General features: G+C 40.2%; 1 protein-coding gene across 4 annotated transcripts in view; it reads right to left on the reverse strand.

The window, feature by feature from the left end:
- AMOT (angiomotin) overlaps positions 1-22,347 on the reverse strand; it is a 69,023-nt gene extending 46,676 nt beyond the window's left edge. Inside the window, exons 1-5 of one of the 4 annotated variants that reach the window (XM_037167202.2) lie at positions 22,293-22,347; positions 21,448-21,650; positions 13,954-14,028; positions 6,811-6,958; positions 3,731-4,664 (exon numbers count right to left, since the gene is read on the reverse strand). In XM_037167202.2, the coding sequence (XP_037023097.2) occupies positions 3,731-4,602 (872 nt within the window). In that variant the 5' untranslated portion in view covers positions 4,603-4,664; positions 6,811-6,958; positions 13,954-14,028; positions 21,448-21,650; positions 22,293-22,347. Of the gene's footprint in view, positions 1-3,730; positions 4,665-6,810; positions 6,959-13,953; positions 14,029-21,447; positions 21,868-22,292 lie in introns of those variants that run through there. The other 3 variants (XM_037167203.2, XM_037167204.2, XM_053657528.1) reach the window with 3 other exon arrangements.
- Positions 22,348-26,552: the final 4,205 nt, after the last annotated feature.

The following is a 26,552-nucleotide window of genomic DNA, read 5'->3' on the forward strand; positions in this document are numbered from 1 at the left end:
TATTAACCAGGAACAAGCCTCCAGCAGACAATAGAATCATATGGTCCCATGGAAGCCCTGACCTGCTTCCCTGTCCCTTCTCTCCCTTCATCTTGCCCCTTCCTAAGACAATGTGGGTCCCTGGTGCTCTGCAGAAAAGGAAAAAAGGGCATATATGCAGGACTGAGGCCAATGGCTATAATCAGCACCCCCCCCCGGGAGCAGGGAGAACTTCCTCCCAGACACGAACAGCTTACAGAGACACAAGAGGGGATAGATAGCAAAGGTACACAAGGGGGGGATAGCAAAGGTAAGTCCACTAAGTTGACATAGCACCTTCCACCCTGCTACACTGACTGAAGGCCCCCACATCCCCAGCCATGCAATCACCCACCCCCACACACATACTACATACTTCTGGCCCACATGTATACAAGCCCTCACACTCTCACCAGAGCAGGTGCCACCAACAGCCTGGAATCCAATTTATTTTCCCTACAGAAATGGGGCCTTTTCCAGGCTCTGTGATAGTAAATATGTGAATCCTGGAGAGGGCCGCAAATTTTTTATTGTTTCTCTTGCACAACCAGCTATGCTCTGAACTGCAGAGTTAGGTTTTCCTTAGATTCCTCTAAACAAGGATTTTAAGAAACGTCATATCTGGGTATGACCTCAACAACTGAAAGGAGGTGGCTGCTTTGCAAACAGACAATACTTAATTTTTAAAGGCAGTTGATAAATGTATAAACCCCAAATGCAGAATAGGCTCAGCAATTAAAAAGACAAAGATTTAGAAAATGCTTAATTCTTCACATGGCTTGGCCTTGTTTCCTATCTGGAAATCTAAGCATTCATGATATTTATTTTTTAAGTGGGGAGGAGGGCATATGGAAGATGAAGTAATAAAAATGTTGTTTATAACATTTTGTTCATTTTAACAGCAAATCTCTAACATTTTACTGCACCTTGAAAGGCAAACAAAAGTTTTTTTGAACAGCACTTTGTTTAAAGAGCTTGCTTTGCATCCATATATGTAATTTGTGGATTAAGAACTGAGAATGTAGATCCTGGCTGGTGTGGTATAGTGGACTGAGTGCTGGACTGTGAAGCCAAGGGTCACCAATTTGATTCCCAATCAGGGTACATGCCTGGGTTGCAGGCCAGGTCCCCAGTGGGGGGGGGGCATGTGAGAGGCAACCAGATATTGATGTTTCTCTCCCTCTCTTTCTCTCTTCCTTCCCCTCTCTCTAAAAATAAATAAATAACACATTTTTTAAAAATAAGAAAATTAAAAACAGAACTAAGAATTTAGTCTTCTAATTATTTCATTCTAGCAGCAGTTACTTGGAAAAGTACTCACAAACTATTAAAGGAAATAAGGAGGACAAATGTATCACCACTTAAAAGTGTACACTTCTGGAATGCAATTCAACTACCTCCCCTTGCCAGTCATTTGTCAATAGGTTCCACTCCCTTGTCCCATGACCTGCAAACATTTTATTGGCAAAATTTGGCTGATGTAGACCCAAACTTCACACAGAGCATCTTTTAAGTTTGAATATTCATCAAACATATCAAGCACCCTATTCTTCTCCCATAGAGAAAAAAAAGAACTTTTAGATCAAAGTTGTGTATTAAAATACTGCTAAAGAGAGTAATGAGCATGGGCTTTACTGCTTTTGCAGATAGAAAAATAGAGCCATAGATAATGTATGAGGGAAGAAAAAAATACAATATCTTCCTGTAAAATAGATGCAGCTAAATTTCTCTGGTGGCTTAACAGCATGGGAAGAAAAAAATTCCTTTTTGGGTTACTTATTATTTATTTAGGTGGATCAAAGGACTTTTCCATCTAGCTTTAAACACTGTGGGAGCCATTTCTGATCATGAACAATACTGGTGACTGAGTTCTGAAAATAGCTTTCCTGGGAAGGGGGGCCATGTGCTGAGTGGGGCTTTGGTTTTTGCTCCACACCCCAGCCAACACACTCCCCTCCCACAAGGCAACAGACATCAGCCCATCCACATACAGTAGGTAGGGAGTCCCAAAAACTCTTCCATACTAATGGGAAGAACAAAACAAAAATCCCAGTTTCATTGACATCTTGCTGGCTTGGACGGGCTTCCACTAAGCTAAGCAATCCAAGAGACCAACCCTTCCCTGGGTCTTCCGTTTCATTGGGCAGGTGGGAATTGGGTTCTTGCTCTCAGTTAAACCAGAATAATCCTGTCCATTACCCCACTTCCTGTTCCAACCCACTTATCAGAACTTAGACTCCTGCTCTTTGAAAGCTGCACAGAGAAGGTTGAAAAAGGGTTAGGAAATGAACCTGAGTTAAGGAAAAAATACCCTAAACTGGAAAAGTTAGGGGTGGAGCCCAAAGTGAATTGCCTCTAGCTAAAAAGCTGTATCTGGAAGGAGAAAATTATGAAACACCAGGAAATGCAGAGGCATGCTGTTACCTGACCTCTACTCTACCCCAGTGACTGCTTTGTCTCCTGAGTCACCCAGTGAAGAATTTCAAGCCAAGAGGCTTTTCCTCAAAAGAATGAGGAGACAGGAAGCAAAGAGCCATCAAAGAGATAACAGGCCTAGTCTAGGGGTCCCTTATGGAAAAAGCCAACCTAGGTCCAGGCACTTCAAATCTCATGGTCACCCATAATTACCCATGGTAAAAGGGCAAAAATACCACATGAGGTCCATCTTTGTTGCCCATGGTTGAAACCTTCCCTCTGTCCCATATACTGACATACTACTAATCACAGACGTGGTCCCAATAGTAACAATCGGAACAATGAATGAAACAATGGAATCTAAAGTCTGGTTGATATAGTTGGTCCTTAAATAAATCAGAAATATACATGAGTAGGCAAAAAAAAGGTTTACAGTTCTAATACAAATGAATAATACAGTAATTAATACATAATAATACACGAATAAACTCCATCTTTCACAAACTCACAGGTATAAGCCTACTTTTGCCCACTCCTATATTTAAGGAGAAATAAATATATGGAACAGTTCAGTACTCCTGAACTAACAGCAAGTGGTACAGAAGTCTTGAGTGTATTTTGCCTTCTATATTTTAGCATATGACCAAAATTTCTATATAATATGATGTAAATTTAAATTAGATATCTAAAAACATAATAGGCAACTAACAAAGTCTCTACAAAAAAAAGATGAAGCAATCCAGACTTCATAAACTAAAAGGAAGTACAAGACAAGCTACATTCTGAACCTACACATGTATAGTTTCCCCACAATAATATCTGGGTGTTTGTTTAGTGCTTAAAAGAATAACAGTAATTCTGCAGAAAGATTTGTTCGCAAAAAATATGTGATGAGAGCTTTGCAGAGGCAAATAAACAGAAGTGACAGGATATTCCAGACAAATTAAAGTCCAGGATAATTTGCTTCTGCTCCTAAAGGAAGGGCTTAATAACTCACAAGATGGAACACTGGCCCTTCTTTCAATATCCTAAGAGATGGAAGAGCAAACAGCTGCTGAAATCATCCACTAGGCAGTTGAGGCTGTACTCAACCTATAAAGTTCAGGGAATGTTAATGCTGTGCTAATTATGAATAGAAATTCAGGTTGGCAGTAAATTTATTAAGTCAGGGGCCAGCCATGCATTGCAGAGTCTGTCATCCCAAACCCCTGCCCATTCTTTCCCTTAAGATTCCTAACACATAGCAGAAGTTGGTTGGAGAGGAGGTGAGAAAACTATAGAAAGGGAACTCTCTTACCTGGTTGCTCCATACTCAGGGGGATGCTGATACCTCATCAGTTGCCCCTCTGTTCGCCCTGGCTGGTTCAAACGATGCTCGCTATAGAAGTGCCCTGGCTCTTGGGGCTTGCACACTACAGACTGGGGTGGCATACCCTTGAAGGGATACTCTGGTGGGGGGCCTCGGTGTTCCATGCCCTTCATGCTATGCTGGCTTGGAGTCAGTGCTTGAGCCTTGTAGAAATCACTGGAACTTGTGGGACTCTTGTAGATGTCATTGGGTTGTGGTGGGGAAAGGGGAGTGCTGGTGACAGGTGGATGGGCCTTAACTCCACTGGTGGCCAGAGACATCTGCATTAGTCGTTCACTCAAAGAGCGGACATGTCCTTGCTTAAGGTCTCTGAGTCCTTCATCTTGGTGCATCTTCCCAGGATGAAGCCGCTGAACTGAGGGGCGTCCCTCAGTCCTCATTTTCTGGTTGGTGACTCCAGTGACATAAAAAGCAGCTCCAACACTGGCATGCTGTTGGCCACGAAAGTACTGGGACTGGACTTTGGCTTCTTCATAGGTCGGGAGTTCTTCATTATTTTGCATCCGAGGGGAAAGCTGCTTCTCCATGATAATGTTTTCTGACTGGATTTCCTGCCCCTGGGGTTCTTGTCTAGCAGGATGTGCCACAAGCTGTTGGTGGTGATCCTGGGAACTCAACACATCATTCTGAGGACATGGATTCCCACTGCCACTGGGGAAAGGAGGGCCATTCCCTGTGGCTTGCTGGTGTATGGCAAGCAGGTTGCGATTCTCACTAGGATTGCCATAGCGAAGCTGCTCTTGTAGCAGGCGCTGCAACACTGTGGTTCCTCCACTTGGCTGTTCTTCAGAATTTCTCATCTCTATTGCTGGTGGTGCCTTGTGTAGAGAGAGAGAAATTGGGCACCTGGGCTGCCCTTGACCTAGGAAGGGGAAACAGGAAGCTTAACACCCAGTTGATGGACAAATCATTCCTCTAAAGGGGAAGAAAATGGGTATTTGGGATGAGGATTCCATTGTAGATACAGAGAATTGATTATCTAAAATTAACAGATTAATTATTTGTGACTCTTGACTCTAGCATTGATATGATAAGGAACTAGGAGGCATAAGCAGCTTTATTTCCTCTTTCACTTTTTAGCATGGGTTAAATATTTAATCTTGATGTAACTCCCGGAGAGGACCAGGAAAGCCTGGGACAGTTAAGTAGAAGAATTAGAGAGAACAAATTCCCTACGTCCTTACTTACACGGTTTATCTCTCTGTATTCTATTTAAGTAAAAAATCCAACTCTTATGGCTGTGGCAGTGGGGGCAGGACAGTAGAGAGAAGTTACCTCGTAGACAGGATCTGTAAAGCAGTTCACTATGTAAAGGAAATTATAAAATGCCAAATAATAACTAATACAAAAAAAAGTGAAGAGAGCTTGGCTTGTACCAGATAGAAATGATCCCTGCTTGATGAAAATAATTTTCTCTGATCTCATAAAGCTCTGAAATACACACGCACACACACACAGAGGAATCTTTTTTTGTACTGTCCATTTTGGATGCTCCTTGGCTTAGTAAGAGAAGGGCTTGGGACAATCATTATTGACAAAGTTTCTCTTTCAACCATCCTGGAATTGTCTTTGGGATGTTGTTGTTGGGTAGGGTGAGTTTAGAGGGAATAGCCCTTTTTCATTTGAACTGTGACTCTGAAAGCATTTAGAAATTAAAACATAAGAAGGTCATCCTTTTGGAAAGAGTATAATTATAATATCCTTTCCATACCACTAATTTTTCTTAAGAAAGCAGTGTGGATCGAGTGAAACATATCAGTAGTAAGACAACTCAAGAATCAAATTCTAAGCATGGCATGGTTTTACAGGATAACCCAAACAATTGATTCCTCCTTTATTGTCTTTTGTCCCCACACCTGAAGATTAGTAGAGTTGACCTCTCACTCTGTCTCTCTCTCCCTCTATATGGTATAGTAGTACACACAAAGTTATTATAAGCTCACAAAGTCTTTGGACACAATCTGTCTCTTGCATTACGTACTGCAATTTCACATTACTGTTCAATAATAAAACTTTCACTCTAAGGATCTTAAGTAGTGTTGGATAATGGACATGATGTCACACAAAAAGTCACAATAAAGGTCAACCTAACCCACCTTCAGGCTCCTTGATGAGAATTCTGGAATTTTGGTTCTAAGGCCCTGGTTTCTATGTTAAATAGCCTCTAGTCTCTCCAGAAACGTGAACCCCTTTCTTTTTTTTTAAATTAATTTTATTTAGTTATTTTTCAAGTACAGTTTTTTTGTCTATTTCTCCCATCCCAGCCTCCCCCCGCCCCTTGCTCCCCACCTCCCTCCCATTTCCACCCCCCTTAGTTCTCGTCCCTGTGTCCTTCCTATTTGTTCCTCCAAATCCCTTCCCCTTTTTCCCCTTAACTTCCCTTCCCTTCTTTCTTTTAATGTTACAAAGATGAGTGACCCAGAAGATGTATATGGTAGATGGAGAGAAGTCATCTGCTCTCTTTTCACACTTCTTGCATGATTACTGCTACCTAGTTTCCAATTATTGGACAGAGTAGTTTGACCCCACAGTTAACCTTCCAAAGGCCCCTTTTAAGTCTCATTAATCCAATTTTGGGGGAAGTGTACACCAAGGGCCTAGCAACCTGCACTCAAGTTCTCTTTTCCTCCCTCCCAGTGACCCATTCAAACTTCTGTATTTAAACTATCAGATTGGGATTTTCTGATAGGCTAACGAGTATAACACATATATCTCTTTTGATGCTAAAAACTGGAAAGATGACTACCAAACCACTTTTCCTTGCTCGAACAATGGAAACATGAGTATGTATGGTTACAAAAAATTCACTTATAAACCCCTCCTGCAAGGCAGGAAAATCCAGACATTGAGCTGCCCCAGACCCTGAAGTAAGTACACCACCCCCTCCCATTTCACACCCAACCCACCCTGCATGCACACAGGCTTGAACACACACACAGGCGTGCGCGCACGCGCGCGCGCGCACACACACACACACACACACACACACACACACCAATGATCCATACCTATTTCTGCTTTCTTTTAGGCGTAAAGCCTTGATCAGGATAGGGAATTCTTGCTTATGAGCAGCTCCAGAAACCGCAACAGCAGATTACCTCTCCCCTAACACTCAGGTTCACGTTAGGTGCCGCCAAAGTCCAACCAGTGGTCACTCTGAAATGTTCAGGAAGGGGAGGGAGGAGAAATAAAAACGTCGTTTCCATTTTGCCACCAATGGCCAACAGTTAAATAAACCAGTCCTTCCAAGGAAATAACTCGTCTTCCCATGTGCTTGTCTTTTATATGAGTGGCAGATTCTATTTCCACCAGGACAAAAAGGAACCTCACTATCTAGCAGTGTGTTCAGAAGACTGGCCAGTTTCCAGGAGGTGGAAATGTGCAGGTCCGAGACTAGAAAGATTGCTCTTTCTAGCCTCAAAGCCAGAAAAAGCTGCTTCTTCATTTGAGTTGGGTTAATGGGTGATGACAGAAGCCACAACCACTGTCACCTTTAGGGTGCAACCTTTAAACTGCTATCAGTGGTAGGACAAGTAAGTGAGGATTAATGCCCCACATCCTAGAAGGAAAGGCAATCATCAAAAGGTAGGTTTTTGGTTAAAGATAAACGCTCAGTGGAACTCCCGATTCAACTGCTACAGTCTCAGATGGGCAGAAGCAACCTCAAACTCCTTTTTAACCAAGTCATTAAGTACCTATTGCACACTGGCTATTCCAGATATATGCCAGCTTCATGCTAAACTCAATGAGGAATACAAAAGACACATAACATATAGTTCCTGCCCTCACAGAGGTTACAATCTGATCAATGGCCCATTCATTCTTACTGGAGTAGCAAAGGCAACTGCCCTTCTCAATGCACAGCAGCAACCCTTGTCCTTCAAGAAGATGCCCCCACTTGCTTTCTCAGCACTTCCACAGCCCCGGTAGCTCTGCAAAAGGAAAAAACTGGATTCACACTAGAGAGATTAGCTGCAAACACCGACCAGATATGGATTTGAGATAGTTCTCATTTCTAAATACTGTTTTTTTCCCTCAGACAAGGCCTGCAGGTCCCACCAAAATATTTATCAAGCAGGCATTTGTGTTTAGGTGGTGTGCACATGATCCACATACTGATTTTCTTCCTGGTTTATGTGTGACTCACTCTTGTCACTTAAAGGAAAAGCTTTTTAAATCTGCACCAGAGACATCATTTATGGAGCAAGGCAATGCAAACAAAGCAAGCATGCATCTCTGTATTTTGAGAGCATGTCCAAAACATCCAAGTTTTTTAAAAAATCCACAAAACCACACAGTGATTAATTTAACATTATTTCCTTGCAGCATTACCAAAAATGAAGTGAACAGATACAGAGTGAGCAAACATGGAAATTTATCTTTCCACCTTGTTTCAGCCCAATGTATAATCACAATCAAAAGCAAAACAGTCTCCAGTCTGCAAGGTAATTATTTGGGGGTGTCTTCCCTAATTTCAAAGAGAGGAACTTGTAATTGGAATCAAAGCTGGACTGTTGACACAGCTATGGTAAATAACCACTGTGCTTCTATTGTCCAATTCTAAACAAAAGTTGTCTTTTTCTTTAACTGAAACATGCAGAAAACAGCCCAAGTCTTTTAAACTAGAACCCCTGGATAAAAACTACCATATAATTCTTTGCCAGTACTATTTAGATTCTTCAAGCCAATCTTGACAGGCTTGCTCCTGATGCCTAGCTCCTCACCAAGAAAACTTTACTTGTCCAAAGTCTTACTCTCTTCCCTTAATTTTATCCTCTGTCTTTCATATCCTTTTGAAAACCCAAATAATTTTATGTCAATCAGACACAGATTGTCCCTCCCCATTACCCCACCCCCTGGCCTTTTTTGTTTTTGTTTAAAAGCGGAAAAGAACTCAGCCTAAGGGGAAAAAAGCTTTGATTTCTCTCCAGTTTGCTGATATTTTTTCTTAAAGAACTTATGTTAATCTACACGTTAAAAGTAACAAAAAAAGGAACACACTACCCCATTTATTTATTAGAGAAATGAAAGGAAAATATTCCTGTTCTCACGTGCAAGAAATAAAGTAGTATGAACTCTGCAACCTTTAATCTGTCCACAGCTTTAATCACACCAACTGCTAGGGGTCTGACATAATCTTCAATCAATAAAATAACCTTGCTTCTCCTGGACACACTATTTCTAAGGATATTTGATAGAAGAAGAAAGGATACCTGTGGTTTTCTCTTTAAAAATGCAATTTGAGTCTATATATTCAATACTTCCGTAATAAAAACAGGGCAAAAAGGCCCAACTAAATTCTCACTCCATTTGCATTCATTGGCCTCTTCCAGTATACCTGGGAGATTGAGCCTGTACACATTAGTGAGAGCCCAAAGTTTTCCAAGCCAAGGCCCAGGAAATCAACATTACAAGGTGGCCAGGGCAGACCAAATTCCCACCCTTCAAATAAATTTTGAAATATGCCTATAAGACCTTCTCTCTACCCCTTCTATCTCCTGCTCCTATTCTGCCCCTGTCCCACACTCCACCAACCAGGATGAAGAATCTAGGAAACCTGTTTCTCTGCTAAACCTTGGTCAATTTATTCAAACAATTTTACTTCCAGCTAAATGGAAAGAAGCCAGTTCAAAATGTTCCCTATATCTGCATGTATGTACATGTGCATAACACACACACACACACACACACACACACAAACTTCCCACACACACAAAAAAGGCAAAATGGCCCACTGAATTCTCTCATGTTCTCTGAGATCGGTCTAATATTGTGGTCTGAAGTGTCCTAGGGAATAGCTTTCCCAATAGTCTTGCAACTCAAGATACTAATTCACTTCCTTTGAGAGGTAAGAAACAATGGTCTATCTGCAGGTTATCCCTAAACTTTCAGTGGGTAATGGGCAGGCAGTATAAGTACCATGGTGAAGAGCCTGGGCCCAGAGTTACCCTGTCCAAGTTGAAATCCTGAATGTATGGCTTACTAACAGATCTCATACGTGTCTCTTGATGTCCTCAAGCCTCAAATCTCACCATCTGCAAAATAGGGATAATGGTGCTCATATCTCACTAAAGTTTTTATAAAGCTGAAGTCAGATGATCCCTGTAAAGTGTAAACACAGAGCTTGGTACGAAGTAAAGGCTCAATAAAAGTTAGCTATTAATATTATTATTTCAAGGTAGCTTTTTTCTAGAAGGCTGCAGCAATTTTATAAAGTAAAGTTGTTTTTGTAAAACCTTTATTTGCAACTCAGCTTGTATGCAGAGGTTCTTAAGTTGGATGTTCAAACAAGAAAAACTTTTGGAAGACCCTTTTTATAAATGAAGATGCCAGAGCTTAAAAGTGGTCAGAGCTATGGCTAGAATACAGGTTTTATTATTCCTAGGAGAATAATACTTCCACTAAAATACAGGGTCTGGTACAAATAATGCCCCTTTTTAACTACAAAATGTTTTATTACAAAATCATAAACATGTAGTTATGTAACAAACAATATCACACTCAAGCACAACATGACATTTTAGGTGAAATGTTCAAATTGTGTGAGAGATTCACATACCCTACCAACCATACTTAAGCAAGCCTTACTTCTGCCAGACCCTGTTTATAATATATAATATTAGCTTACACATAGGAGATGCTTAATAAATATTTATTAAATTGAATTGACTCTAATTTTAAGAGACTATGAACCTGGCTTAATGATACCACCAATTTTTCAATTCAATTGGAAGTAAAATGACAATGGCAGTGGGGGAAATCCAAATAGGTAAGAGGGATATGTTTAGTAAGAAGTGTGGCAGAAAGACTTTACACAGTCTCTTCTTTTTAGATGAGGATATACAGATAGGTCAGAGAGTAACAGGAACCTCCACTGATCAATGTTTCCAGGCCCCGGTTCTAGGTCTAGTCAATATTATAACAACTTGGTCTTACCTCTTATTTAAGTCTAACACTAGTTTAAGAAAAAGCTTTGAGTCAGCCTCATCTCTTTGCTCCTATCTCTACCTCAATCTAGATTAGGTTAGAAATTTATTTTAAGAACCACAGTAAGGCCTTGGCATTTCCAAATATTATTGAGGATCAGTGTCACTTATCTGTTTCTGTGATGGCAACTCAAAGGTGTGCTCAATTTGGTCCCAGTTTTACTTTTCTGTATTATAAAGCAATTAAGCTAACATGTTAAAAGTCAACAAAATTGACTAACCCTAAAATGTACATGAGCAGAAAAATACTGGGTGACCAGAAAAATACTGTTGCTACCAGCCCTCCACCTCCCTCCCCACACATCAATTCGAAGGAAGGAATAAATAGAACAAGCGATCACATCCCATTTCTTCTTGCCTCAGAAAGGGTATAAACAGTCCATGAAATAAGATTGAGCAAAAACTGAGAAAAGTTTCAGAATATACCTAGAAGCTGTCTGCTTTACCAATATCCTATCTTTAATGGCATACTACCCACTTTTATTTTTACCTTATTTTATAAGTAATATATGCATATTATGCAAATACTTATAACAAAGAAAAATCATTCATAATCTTAACAACTAAAGCCAAACTTTGTTAACATAGAATATTTCCTTTAGCTTTTTTCTTTGTGCGTGTCTTTGCAAAACAATAAAATATGAATGTACATATAACTTTGGATCCTACATTTCACTTTATTATAAGCACCTTCTCCATGCTGGGGCATGAACTTCATAACAAACATTGCAATGACTGCGTAATAGTCCATTAAATGAGTGCATCAAGATTCACTTACCTATTTTCCAGTTATTCAGACATTTAAACTGCTTTTAATTTTGTCCCAATCTAAATAATGTTGCAAAAACATCTTTGTGATTTAGTCTTTTTCAATATTCTGTATTGATTCCTAATGATAAAATCCCAAAAGTAAAATTAACGAGTCAAGGAGCATGAATGTTTTTTACCCACTAAAAAAGTAAACCCACTAAAAATCCACTAAACCCACTAAAAAGGTAAAACAGCATAACACCAAAGCCCCATGAAATCTTTCCTTCACTTAATAAAAAATTATCCTCCTCCCATTTTTCCACCACAGCAAAGCAGAAGTTCTGGGAAGGTAAAGAGCCAAGAGAAGCAGTGTAGTATACCAGTGGCTTTCAAAATGGCAGAGTGGAATGTGGGCTCCCTTGTGAATCCAGCTTTCGTACACTTGCCCCAAATTTCCACCCAGCCAAGAAGCTAATTAGTAAAAGCATCAGGGGGGTGAGAACAGGTTCATGGCCTCTCCTTCTGGAGAGGCCTGTAATAACTTATCTCATGTTTCTTTTTGTCTTCAGAATGAATGATCTGAGAGTCAGTTTGAAGACATTCATTCAATTCTATTCACCCAACCTGCTAAAGTCTTAGAATTAAATTGATTAAATTGGTTAGTTTTCAGATACCAATATCCGATACACTTTAAAGGACAACATGCTATATAGATCTAAGTATACATAAGCAATGAGTCTGTGTACCTCTGTTTTCAGTCACAGTTAAGGAGGCACATTTAAGGTCAGCACAATTTAATATTATATGGCTAAGTGGCACCTGTCTTAAATGGTCATGTGTTATAGACAGAGGCTTATTTGCACACTCAACCATAAAAGTAATTTAGTCCTTCACTTGGCATAATGCTTTCTAGTTCCATCTATGAAATAAGCCAGGTGGTAAAAGACAAATACCATATGATCTCACCTTTAATGGGAACCTAAACAACAAAACAAATAAACAAGCAAAATATAACCAAAGACACTGAAATTGAGAACAGGCTGACAGTGACCAGAGGGCAGACCGGGGCAAATTTCAGGGGAATTTCCTGTAGGGTTTACAGGAACAAGTATAAAGGACACATGGACAAAAACTGGGGGGAGTAGAAATGGGAGGGAGGTGGGGATGGGTGGGTGGGCTGGGATGGGACTAAAAGTAGAAAACTGTATTTGAACAACAATTAAAAGAAAATTTAAAAAAAGGAAGGGCAATCTTAAAAAAAAAGTCATCTTGTCCTAAGGCAGGGGCGGAAACAGTCCAGAGATGCCTTAGCAAGAGTAGACACAATAGGCATTTCTTTCCCAGGCTGCTCAGTGAGAATTCTCAGAATAGGACAGTGCTTTCCACCTTCTCCTTTAAGGTTTTTCCCTAGTCCTCCTTAATCATCCCCCTGTTCCCACCTCCGCTCAACATGGAAAACTAATTCTCTCTCCTCAGTGTTTCTACTGGAGTTTATATACATCTCTATTAGAGCACTTATCATACCTTATTTTCTACAAACATTTATCAAGCACTTAACTATATAGCCAGACACTGTACAGGTCCTGGGGTAGATTAAAAAAAAAAAAGAAAGAAATAACAGAGTCCAGTCCTCAAGGAGCTCCCAGTCAAGCAGTGGGGCAGGATCCAACAGGAAACCAGAGGTATGAGCAGATTGCTCTGGCAACACAGAGAACCCTGCAAAAACTATGAGCCACCTAAGCAAAGGTTCTCAGAGGAAAGGACCTATGAGCTGAGTAAGAGACACGGTAACTGATAACCAAGTTAATGTTGGGGAACATGGAAAGGGAGCATCAAAGATAGGTTGAGATATATTTTAGAGAGTGATTGGCATATGAGTAACAGCTAAGGTCAAAGAGTGGGCTGGACCACATAGAGCAGGAACAGAATAGAACCAAAGAGGAATTTAGGTTGGGACCCTGAAAATAAGTGAGCATAAGTTAGATACTTCACAAGTGTGAGAGTGAGAGAGAAATTCCTTTATTTACGCATGGCTCTCCCCCGGCACCCCTTCCCCTTATACCTTCTATCTAGACCTTGAGATACACTGCTCCAGGAATGAAAGTTCACAGTTGGACTACAGAAAGGTAAAAGAAGTTAATTCTTATCCTTTAAGCTTCTAAGTACCCAGGCAGAAATCACTGCAATAGTTTGATCCAGAAATGAAGTTGCTAGACTACAAGATCTTAGAAAGCATGGGTTGAATGAAAGTTTTTATCTGTCATTCCCAACACCCAGAACTTTAATTGGTACATAAAATATGCTTAATAATTGCATACTGAGTAAATAACAACTTCCCAAAGACTTTGCTAGAGTCAACAGAAGAGAAGAAAAGGAATGAAAGTCGTATAATAGCAATAACAATAATAGCATTACCTTTACTTTCTCAGTCTTTCTTCTAAGACAAAATATCTTTCACTTCTGTTATTTTATTTGTCCTTCACAGCAGCTCTGTGAGAAAATAAAGGCAGATGTGATTAATTCCATTTTACAACTGCCAAAGCTTAAGTCCAGGGCAGATAGCTAATGATACCTAATTTGACCAAGGTTTCACCATGGCTCACTGGTGGGGCCAGAATAAGAATTCGTGTCTTATGACTTCCTATCCTGTGCTGGCTTATTTGACACAAACCTCTACAGAACTGACTCTCCAGTATTTAAGAGGACAGTTCACCAGATAAATTCATTAGGAAAACAGATTTCCTCCGGACTCCAACAGTACCACGAACAAGTTAGTGGACTGCACCTAGAAGAAAATATCCCCTTACCAACACTGGAACAGCTAAGTATAATTTGCAGCGGTACTCCTCTAACACAATTGGGAGCTCCCTGTTTTGCTGTACCCCTTTAGAAGGGAGCCCCATCTGCCTTCAGTCTGGTTTTTGTGGCTGAGTGAGGCTCAGGTACTGACTTCAGGAGTGGTATTCAGCAGGTGCAGGGACAGGAGGCGACATTTCATATCTTCATACCAAAGGGCCTGAGTCACTCCCTAATGTCAGCCCCTCCTCCTCGCCCTGACTTGCAAGCCCTAAGAACCTGTCTTGACTGAGTTGCCATTGCAAACAAAACTAATCTAGACCCTGCTTTCCCAGAAAAGACTAGAGTAAAATCAATTAAACTACAAGTAATATAACCCAGCCAAACTGACCACTCTCCAAAACTCTAGTGCAGACATATGCTGCACGTATAGCATCAGGGAATATACGTACAGAATGACTGGCCTCTACTATTTTGGGGGGAAAGTGAGCATCACGGCATATCCACATTACATATTTAGCTACTGAGCACTTATTCTATTTCAAATGGCCCTGAAACCTCAGGAGCAAGCATTCACTCACTTTAAACAGGTGGAGTACAAAAGAAATAACATGCTAGGAATCCCGCGCTCCAGTTCCCATCACTCTCCTTCAGGCTCCCAAGGGATAACTACTACAAGTACCATGTCAGAAAAGTCATCATGTTGACCTAATGGAAGCCTAACTGAGAGCCCAAGGCAAATAAAATGTTCTTGGGGGTAAAGGGGGTGTCATCAGAATTTTCTTAGCTCCAAAAATTGTTTGCTTTAAAAAAATTTGCCTCTCCCAAACACATACACACAGAGCAAACACAAACTAACTGTAGAAGAAAAAACAAAAATAAATATTACCTTAATGAAATCGTTTGTTGTCATTTATCGTATTTCTCCAACTCATAGGGGAAACTCAAATTAATAAGCTTTGGTTTACACTCCATGATCAAGAAAGTAAACCTGGCTACTAAACTGAAATGTGATCATAGTATATAAACAGATTGAAACAAAAATCTGAACTAAAAACATAATGTAATAATGAGAAAATTAGATTTCTTCAATATAGGTAATTTAACTAATTTCCCCACCTGTGATTTTTATCTCAGTTTCCTATCACATGAAAAATGTTATTAATTCAATGCAAATACATGGCTCTTAAAAACAACCCAAATGATTAAGTAATATACTAATTAGCTTCCTAACAGGGAAGGTTTTAATTGAACTATTCTATTATAACCTTCATCAAAGTTTCCAGGGCAACTTCACAAAAGGATGTCAAACCTGGCCCATATTTTTTATGCCCTTAAAAATAATTCTCAGTGCACAGAAACACAAAAAGCTTATTTCTTTTCAATGCTGTTAACACTCAGGCCACTAAATTTTCTGATGTCAGCAATCCCCTTCCCACAAATATTCCAAGTATGCAGAACCGTCATTCTCCTTTCAATTATGTGGTTTCTCTGCTCCTTTACTGATTGAGTCCAGGCCTCTCGGATAATGAAAAGCATGTGCAGGGAAAATGTGCTCTTAAAAAACACATACATCAGTTTAATCTGCATTATGAAGGGAGGGGAGATCATTTGTCCATATCAAAAGGATCAAAATGTAAAGGTTGCTATGAGTTATACAAAGAAAAAAAAGATTGGTATGATTGCCTAAACTTGGGGGGCAGTTATTGTGATCTGAAGCAACACCAATATGAATAAGAGAGACCCCTAAAACACGCCCTTTGCAGCTTGGCCACATTTATATTTAATGTTATCTTAATGTTGCTTTGGGGGGTATTTAAGTCCTGACATACACATGGAAATGAGCCACAAATTATACAGCAAGCATAAATATTCCATTATTAATAAAAACCAGCTGTGTATAAAACACAATGGCTGGGTTTCAGTTACTGGCTATCATCAGTATGTGTCACAAGCAAATATTACTCAAAACTTTCTCCTTTAAAACACACACACACACACACACACACTTACACATAAATATGCTTTACTCTTTTTAATCTTCTGGAAGAGCTTTGAAGAACTCATTAAACTTTATGGCTCATTCCAACTAATGTCTCTTTTGTAAGCTATTTTTTATCACTTTGGGAGATGTTAGAGTCCTCTTACTAGAACTTCAACTTACCACATAGGATGAAATGTTTCATTATTTTAAGAACCAAGAGGGTCAATAATACAAATAATGATACAACCAATGATAGTCAATAAGGCAATGAAGCAAAGGACACTGTAAGAGAGCAAATCTTATTAAAAGTCAACACCTGCTCAGGACCCTATAATAAGCATGCTCTACCATCATGCAAACACCTTTCTTCCAAAGACCTCAAAGCTTGTACCCAATATGAACCATGCCTAAACAATTAATATCCTTGCTTCCCAGGGTAGCTACTCAGGGTAGCTAATTCATTTACCCTGGCTCACATGGAAAATCAGAGAGGGTTGGGCAGAGAAACCAGATACTAACTTCAAGTCACACAGTGTAATGATATTTTAATAGTGAAAGTGACTTTACAAATGTGAAGGACAGTAAAAAGAGTTGAAAATCTACCAAAAAGTAGATTTTCAAAAATTATCTTAGGAGATACTGGCAAATATATCCATCTGCATTTCCCCATGAACACATATTATAAAAAACGTTCCTGTACTGAAGTTTGTACTAAGTACTAAAAATCCATACTTTATCTTCCTACTCTAATTTAAGAAGTTTAATCCAATTTATAATGAACCACTGGTTTCCAAAATTGAGTCCATCAAAAATTGAAGATCATATGTATAATTTTACTATCAAAGGAAAATTAAAGGACCCTGTAACTGAACTTCCACTATATGGTAAATGTCTCAAACGAAGAACCCATTAAAGTGTGTTATCTTACAACACCTACATCTCTATTTAATTGTGTATAATCCTTAGTTTCCTTACTACTTTTTTTGTGCAATTTAAATGTATTGTTTTCAAAGCTGTAAACTCTGTGTGTTCTTGCTTTGCTTTTCTCATTTGGGAGATTTCATAGTCTACACAAATTTGTACCCTCTTGATAGGATATCATGATACCGTGATTTGAGGATCATTGCTAGTGACTTAGACAAAGCAAACTGAACCCTCATTTGCTTTTTGCTTAAAAAGAATGATGGAGGGGTGACGGGAGGTGAAGAAAGTACAATAGCCCTGCTAGCTACATGATCACACCTAGCCTCTCCTGGCATTCGAGAAACAAACATATGTGATTCATCATGTAAATTCAGTCAGGCTCTGACTTCATGCCTCCACACAGGTTTACAAAGATAAGTCTTAGGTGGTCACCTATTTAAAAGCAACAGTGGACATTTCTAAGACTGTATGTAAAATCCACATAAGTTCAGAAAAAAGGACTGAAAGGAACTAGAAAAAATGAAAACAGGTGATCTGTTACGATAACGGCATTCTTGATGAAGTTTTGGGCAGGGTCTTAGCTTTTTAATTAGATATGTTGTTCAAATAAAAAACAGAATGCATTTATATAGATATATCATTCCAGACTTTTAAAGATATCCAGATGACTACATGATTGTATTTCTTACAACCATTGCACCCCATTCTAGTAGGAATCATTCATATTCACACCAGAAACCAAGGCCTAGAAAGAAAACCATAAACTTCTGAGAACTGGTTATCAGAATCACCCTGCCCGACCCTCACAATTCACAGAGGAAGAAATTTGCTAAGGGTGGTAAACGGAGTAGCTTCTTAGATTTAAGTTGCTGTTATTTACCTAAAGCAATTTTCTGTGTCCTTGGGTTAGTCAAATACAATAACAGAAATTAAAATATTTTACATATATGGTGTAGACCATACCATTATTACCATTACCAAAATCTGTGAAATCTGATTTATTTAGAGAAAGTCATACTAGCTCCCTTCTACAAGTGGTTGTAGGCTAGGACTAAATGTGGCCAGCATTATTAGAGGCCAAAATGATTCAGACAATTAATTCCATCCCATGCAACAAAAACGTTTCAAAGGACAACTAATAGCCTCACTTAACTCAAACAAAATCATTACAACAAAATTCTAATGTCTTCTAATGTTTTCTGTTCTGCAATAAATGTTTCTGAGAAGGCTCAGTTATAGTGAATTTTTATATATCAAGTAATAGCACAAAGGCACTAAACAGGAAAGCTAGTTCTTTCAAAGAAACCTGTAGTAATTTTTTATAAAACAAATGACCTCCTATTTTCCATTTTTAAGGCCAGATTTTGTGTGTTGTGAGTGAAGAGAGCAACTTTCCTCTTTTCTTTAGTTTAAAGGGGTTCCAAAACCCACCACAAAGCACAGTAATACTGTATGAACAGTCTGTTTAATGCACTCTTTGTTCCTGAGACCGAATTCTAAGCCTTGACTTGGGGGTAGGAGCCTAGAATTTAGAACCAAGTCTACAAAAGGCAGCAAGGAATAAAGAAGTAAGTAAGACTAAAGACATCATCTCATAGTAATAAACCAACAACAAAAATTCTTTGGGACAGGAAATCAATGGGGCACAATTCTAAACAAGTTGGTTCAGTCCCAAGCTAATTAACTTGTCAAGCAGATCTTCAAACCCACTGAATCCATGGGGATAAGAGGTGATATAATAGGAGATTTGGTAACATTTACCAATTTACTATCCTAAAAGGCTCAGTCATGGACACACATACCTCTCTCCACCCTTTTCAGTGGTTTTAAGCTGGGCTTAATGGGTGCAAAGGACAATGTCTTCCAGACTGTCCCTAAAAATAGGCTGTTCTCCTGCATTCCAAATGCTTAGCCTCCAGGGAACAGGCTACCTGGCCATAGGCATTTCCAAAGAGGAAATATATCCTCTATTCCTCCTCATTGGTAAACACCCCCTCAACCAACCAAAGAACTTCTAATCATCCTGAGAATTTGGGAGAAAGAAAAAAGAAATCTTAAAAGGGAAATAGAAGAGTGTGAAAAACTCCTCTTGCCTCCAAATGGAAAAAAACACATTAAAAAGCTGGATCAAAGGAAGAAAGGGGGATGGGGGAAGACTGCTTAATTACAAAGACACCCTTTTAAAGAAGGCACAGGCCCTGGGAGAGCTCTTAGGAGAGGCACAGAAGCAGATGTACCTACTTAGAATTCTGGCACTCAATGGGATCTCAAGGTCATAGTATCCATCCCTCTGCTTTCTGAATAGATTGTTCTTAAGGCATTCTAGAAAGACTCTGATTCATTCTTCACAAAACTTCACATAATGTAACTCCACAAGATTCCTTGGTTGTCTATCAGTCTAATAAATCCTATTTCATAAACCAGAAATGAGATTTCAATTTCCAAATTTGAAAGAGTACTGAATATGATTTTTAAAATTCCCTTCTAAAAATTTTTAAGTAAGTAAACAGATCCACAACTTTCACATAAAAAACGTTTGACCAAGCATGGTCAAACATTTACTTCATATCTAGAGTATGAAGTTAGGAAAAGCACTTTCAATTTTAGAGAACCAGTCTTTTTTGAAGAAATAAGTATCTTAAAATGAAGTATGATGTAGGGCCACAGTCTGTAAATGGCACGGCATGAACCCATACAAAATAGCTGGAACCTGAGTTATAATCTGTAAATAGATGCAACTACTCTACAACCACCTGGCTATTAAAATGTCCCAGGACAGTTATAAAATATAGTTTGGTCTGGCCAACTTATCCCTCTCAGCTGATCTGAAACATGATAACCTTTAAAATTGTCACCCTGTAAGGTTCCTTCTCTCCCTTCCTTCTTTCCTTTCCCCCATTAAAATCAACCAATGAAATTATTTTAAGATATAAGTCAATAATTTGTTTCCAAGTAAGCAATGTGGTTGTAAACATCTTGGTAACAGGTCTTTGAACACCACAATTCTTGTAAGTCAGCCATGCTTACTCAAGTGGAGAGAGGCAAAAGATGGGTGAAGATTTACTCCTCATCCAAAATGGCATCTCAAATTATTCTTAGCTGCTAAATGAGGGTGCTGAAAGGTGGCTTCAGAAAGGCTGGCTTGAGAAAGTAGTATTCACAAGCCTAGTTCAAGAATACTTAAATAACCTTAGTCCTCCATTATTGAAGATTATGGTGATTATCTTCCTCTCTGAATGGGAGAAGAGGGTTATAGTTTTAAAAAAAAAGTTTTAAAATGCCTCCCAACTTCCACTCTTCATGGTGGGGCAGAAGGGAGAGGGAAGAAGAACAAATTAGACACTCCAAGGTGTCAGAAAATTCTTTCTAAAATACATGCTAGAGATTAGAAATGCTGTTTCTCACAAACTTTCCCCTTCCTCTCTCATTTGATTGTATTTCATCCCTTACTGTAAATTATTGTAATATTATTAGTGGTAATTTACCAGGGATTACTCACAATCTACAAAGACTGTCACTGTCCCTTCTCTTCATTTTCATATATGGACAAATCCATGTTGCTGCTCAAGCACCAAAATACAGTGACCCAGGCTTGGAACCCTGAAGACACGTGCACAATCCCTCAAAACTAGTCACCAACATATAAGGCAGATAAGAGGCAACCTCTTCCTCACCAACACACACACACACACACACACACACACACACACACACACACACGAGTGTTATTGTAGATTACTCCCAGACTTTAAGACTTCAGGAATTCAGGGCCCCCAGGGGATGGGAGTGTGAGCCCCCACCCCAGCCCCAAGCATTTAGGAGGAATGCATCAAGAAATCTGAGATAAGCACGGACTTTCCTGCTGAGCTAAATGGAGATTTCAAGTTCCCTTAGGTTTTTAATTTCTTTTGTGCTTCATAACCTATAGACCTACCTTCCTACAAGAACCCCAGGAGACAAGAAAGTAAAAGTACCATCAAGTTGTGGTACCCACTAGCATCTCCATCGGACGAGAAAGGGACACTCATTTTTAACCAATTTAACTTGCTGCACATCTCGGAAAACTCAAGGCCGGCTGCAAAGAAAGTATAAAACATGGGTATCCCCACATGCTTGTAGATCGACTCATGCCGAGGGCAAATCGAGTTCATGCCACCATGGATCCTGCCCCAGTTCCCCACAAAAATTAACCACGAGTCTCCTACCCCTGAAAGCAACGAAGACAAGCTGACGAGTCTGGTTCGAGTGGCTTCGTTCCTGGGCCAAAGGCCAGGGATGAGCTGGGGGGAAGCCCCAACTCCCGGCTGCTCCTCTCCTCGCTGCTCTCTACGGGCTCTTCTTGGTGGCGGTGGACAGGCAGGATACCGGGCCAGAGGGCGGAGCAGCGGACGGTAGGAGGCAAGACAGACTGGAGGTAGGGGTGAAAGGGGCAGTAAGAACCAAGAGAAGATGAAGCAAAAGAGAGAGGAGATGGAGGAATAAATCAGGGACAACCAGCTCGGGCAGTCAGAAATCACCTCAGAAGGAAGGGGCGTGACTGCGATGAAGACAGCTCCAGGGCAAAGGATAGGAGGTAGGGAAGGGGAACGCAGGAGTGGCTTTTCTTCAAGCGGTGAGCGGCTGGAACCTCCCAGGAGCAGGAGGCTGGGAAGGGGAAGCAGGGGATGGACCATGAAAGGGGCGGAGTGGGGGGGGGCGGAGAAAAAAGGGAGGGAGCATGCTTGGACCCAGGAGCAGGAGGGAGGTGGGTAGGAGGGGAAGGAAGAGAGGCGGGGCCTGAGGGCGGGGAAGTGTCAAATAAACGGCGGGGTCCCGCCCCTTCGGCGAGGACTCTGGGCCCTCGCTCTAATCGTATTAACGTGGCACCATTCTGTTTCAGTCTATGCGAGGACTGGCTGGAAGGAAGGAAAGGGTTTTGCAAGACAACAATAATGATCTACAGCAACAGCGAAGCAGAGTCGCGTGGGAGAGCCAGTACAGCTCCTCACCCCACAGCAGGAGGAAGGGAAAAAAATAGAAATGCCGAAAAGTAGCTTCTCGCAAAGCTTACTTAAAATATGCGGAAAGGAGCAGCACTCCACTCTTTCGTTTTCCTTCCTCTCTTCCTACGGCCAGCAGCTCCCCACCCAGGTCGCAGCATTGGAAGACACCCTCTTTTCTTCCTCCCCACCCTATCTCCCACCACCCCACATCCCCGCCCCCTCCCAGTGGCGGGCTGCGCTAACGGCGGGGATGGCGTGGGAGGAACTCTGGGGAGTCTCAGCCTCTTGGAAGGGCTAGGACATCCGACCTGGGTGCAGCGAGCGGAGTGTAAGCCCCACCCACCATTTTCTGCAACTACCGGTTGGTGCAGCCTGGCCTAGGATTTGCTTGCAATTGGTCGCATCCGCCATGGATCCAATCCTTTTTTCCCACCCGCCCTCAAAATTAATGAAACCAAACAAAAGGCTATTGTCTAGCTCTCCGTTGACCCCCAGCTACAGCTGAGAAGAGAAAGATGAGGCTTTTGACTTCTCAGTCTTCTAAGAGAGTTTGTCGGCCGGCTCCAGTACACCTTTATAGCATTGCCCTGCCCTCTGGGCATAGCTTAACTTTTGTTTCCCTTTTATTTATTAAGCCATGAGGGGGGAAAGTACGTGAAGTGTCATCACATTTCCAGACAGCGAAAAAATTGATAATGCTTAAAAACACAAGGTTAAGAACATCATCCTGGGACACTTAAAATCAACCATTTTACATGTGTGAAATGCAAGCACAAGGAAACAGTGCAAGGGTAGTAAATAGAAACATGTCGAGTAACATGGAATTTGGAAGTAAAGAACTCATATAGGACTAGCACTTATCAGCCAGTTGTGCGACTTTTAAGTTGCTTAACGTCTCTGAACCTTAATTTTCCTATGTAAATAAAGGCTGTAAGATATACCCTTCTTAACTCAATGGCACTGGTATATAAAAATAAAACGAATAGTGCGTGAAACCTCTTTAAATCACAAAGCACCTCACGCCCATTTGTGTTTCAACTTGTGCATGTCACATAGTGGAGACACTCACAAGTGTTTGAAAATCAAATATTTTGCTCATCTGTTTTAAGCATTTACATCCAAGGTGTATAGGTTTTTTGACTATATTTTTAAAAGTCAACCCTTTTCCTACAGTTTTGGGGGTGGATATAAAGTTGACACCTTGCAGTTAGAGTAATAAATTACCCTTTTTCTAACCAGGGTGGATGAGATTTATTTTTTAAACAGTTCTGCAGTGGCACCACAGCCTAAATCTATTGTAGTGCTGGTATTGAAAAAAGAAATCATGCTGCGTATATCAGAAGTGAACTTGAGAAAACAAATATGAGGGAACATTTACCATGGAAACCACCATTCCCTACAGATCCATATTTCCTAGAAAAAATGTTAGAAAGAGGAAGCAAGTTTAAATACATGTAAGGCCTTGACAACACAAAGCAATTATAATGAACTCATGCCAATGAAAAATTAACATCCAAATCAAGCCTGCCTAACAGAAGTTTTCTGAAGGGCCATGGATCAAGGCATGCAAGAGAAAGTGTGCTGTTAGGAAACACTGTCATACCACGAACAGTCTCAGTAACCTCAGTGTGCAGAGCACTCTGCTAGTGCTGCTGAAAGATTCAGAAGCAGAAGCATGGGCAAAATGTACTCTCGGTATGATTCTGTGTGAAGTGAAGTTATTTGGATGATTTTTCATGAGCAAGGTAAAATTTTGAGTGTTAAAGACATGGACAAGGCCACTGTAATCAAAACAGCCTGGTACTGGCATAAAAACAGGCACATAGAGCAATGGAACAGAACAGAGAGCCCAGAAATAAACCCAAATCTGCATGGCCAATTAATATTTGACAAAGGGAGCAGCAACATAAAATGGACTAATAGCCTCTTCGACAAATGGTGTTGGGAGAACTGGACAGGTACTTGCAAAAAAATGAAACTCGAGCACCAACTTACACCATACACCAAAATAAATTCAAGGTGGATAAAAGACTGAAATATAAGCCATGACACCATTAAAGTCCTAGAGGAGAACATTGGCAAGAAAATCTCAGATATTTCACGCAGCAACTTTTTTACTGATATGTCCCCCAGAGCAATGGACATAAAGGAAAGAATAAACAAATGGGATCTCATCAAAATAAAAAGCTTCTGCATGGCTAAAGAAAACAGTATTAAAATAAAAAGAGATCCAACTGTATGGGAAAATATATTTGCCAATGATACCTCAGACAAAGGTTTAATCTCCAAAATATACAAAGAACTTACATGACTCCACTCTAAGAAGACAAGCAATCCAATTTAAAAAGTGGGCAAAGGACTTGAACAAACACTTCTCCAAGGAGGACATACAGAATATTCAGAGACACATGAAGAGATGCTCAATATCGTTAGCTATCAGAGAGATGCAAATTAAAACCACAATGAGATACCACTTTACACCAGTCAGGATGGCTATCATAAACAAAGCAACAAACAACAAATGTTGGAGAGGGTGTGGGGAAAAGGGGTCCTTAGTTCACTGTTGGTGGCATTGCAGACTGGTACAACCATTATGGAAAACAGTATGGAATTTTCTCAGAAAAATAAAAATCGACCTGCCTTTTGACCCAGCAATTCCACTGCTGGGATTATATCCTAAGAATCCTAAAACATCAATATCAAAGAACCTATGCACCACAATGTTCATAGCAGCACAATTTACAATAGCTAAGAGTTGGAAGCAACCTAGGTGCCCATCAGTAAATGAATGGATCCAAAAATTGTGGTACATATACACAATGGAATTCTATGCTGCAGAGAGAAAGAAGGAGCTACTACCTTTTGCAACAACATGGATGGAACTGGAAAGCATTATGCTGAGTGAAATAGGCCAGGTGCTGAAAGACAAATACCATATGATCTCACCTTTAACAGGAAGCTAAACAACAAAACAAACAAGCAAGCAGAAAAAAAAAAACAAAGACACTGAAATAGAGAACAAGGGGATAGTGACCAGAGGGGAGTAGGAAGGGAAGTTAAGGGGAAAAAGGGGGAGGGATTTGGAGGAACAAATAGGAAGGACACAGGGACGAGAACTAAGGGGGGTGGAAATGGGAGGGAGGTGGGGAGCAAGGGGCGGGGGAGGCTGGGATGGGAAAAATAGACAAAAACGGTACTTGAAAAATAACTAAATAAAATTAATTTTAAAAAAAGTGGGCAAAGGACTTGAACAGGCATTTCTCCAAGGAGGACATACAGAGGATCCAGGGACACATGAAAAGATGCTCAATATCACTAGCTATCAGAGAGATGCAAATTAAAACCACAATGAGATATCACTTTACACTGGTCAGAATGGCCATTATAAACAAAACAACAAACAACAAGTGTTGGAGAGGGTGTGGAGAAGAGGGGACCCTAATCCATTGCTGGTGGGATTGCAGCCTGGTACAACCACTGTGGAAAATAGTATGGAATTTTCTCAGAAAAATAAAAATCGACCTGCCTTTTGATCCTGCAATTTCACTGCTAGGATTATATCCTAAGAATCCTAAAACACCAATCCAAAAGAACCTATGCACCCCAATGTTCATAGCAGCACAATTTACAATAGCCAAGAGTTGGAAGCAACCTAGGTGCCCATCAGTAAATGAATGGATCAAAGAATTATGGTACATATACACAATGGAATTCTATGCAGCAGAGAGAAAGAAGGAACTCTTACCCTTTGCAACAGCATGAATGGAACTGGAAAGTATTATGCTGAGTGAAATAAGCCAGGTGTTGAAAGACAAATACCATATGATCTCACCTTTAACAGGAAGCTAAACAACGAAACAAAGCAAGCAAAATAAAAACCAAGACACTGAAATAGAGAACAAGGGGACAGTGGCCAGGGGGTGAGGGGAGGGAATTTCAGGGGGAAAGGGGAAGGGTTTACAGGAACTAGTATAAAGGACACATGGACAACAACTAAGGGGGGTGGAAATGGGAAGGAGGTAGGGAGCACTGGGGGGTGGGCTGGGATGGGAGTAAAAGACAGAAAACTGTACTTAAACAATAATTAAATTTTAAAAAGACATGGACACACCTGTTTTATGAATCAAGGGGAGATTATTCTTGTCTTGTTATTCAGAGCTTGGGGTGGACCACAGAGCTTGACAAAGTAGGTAAATGCTACAGACTACTACAGACAACAATGGCAACAGGATAGTTGTTAAAATTAACAATGTTGTTAAAATGGAAAAAATAAAATATAAACATGGTAAAATTAAAACTGTACTAAAGAGTGAAGCGTTCCTTTCTAC

Source organism: Artibeus jamaicensis, unplaced genomic scaffold, assembly GCF_021234435.1.
Source record: "Artibeus jamaicensis isolate MK-2021 breed Jamaican fruit bat unplaced genomic scaffold, CSHL_Jam_final scaffold_461, whole genome shotgun sequence".
Taxonomy (NCBI): Eukaryota; Metazoa; Chordata; class Mammalia; order Chiroptera; family Phyllostomidae; genus Artibeus; species Artibeus jamaicensis.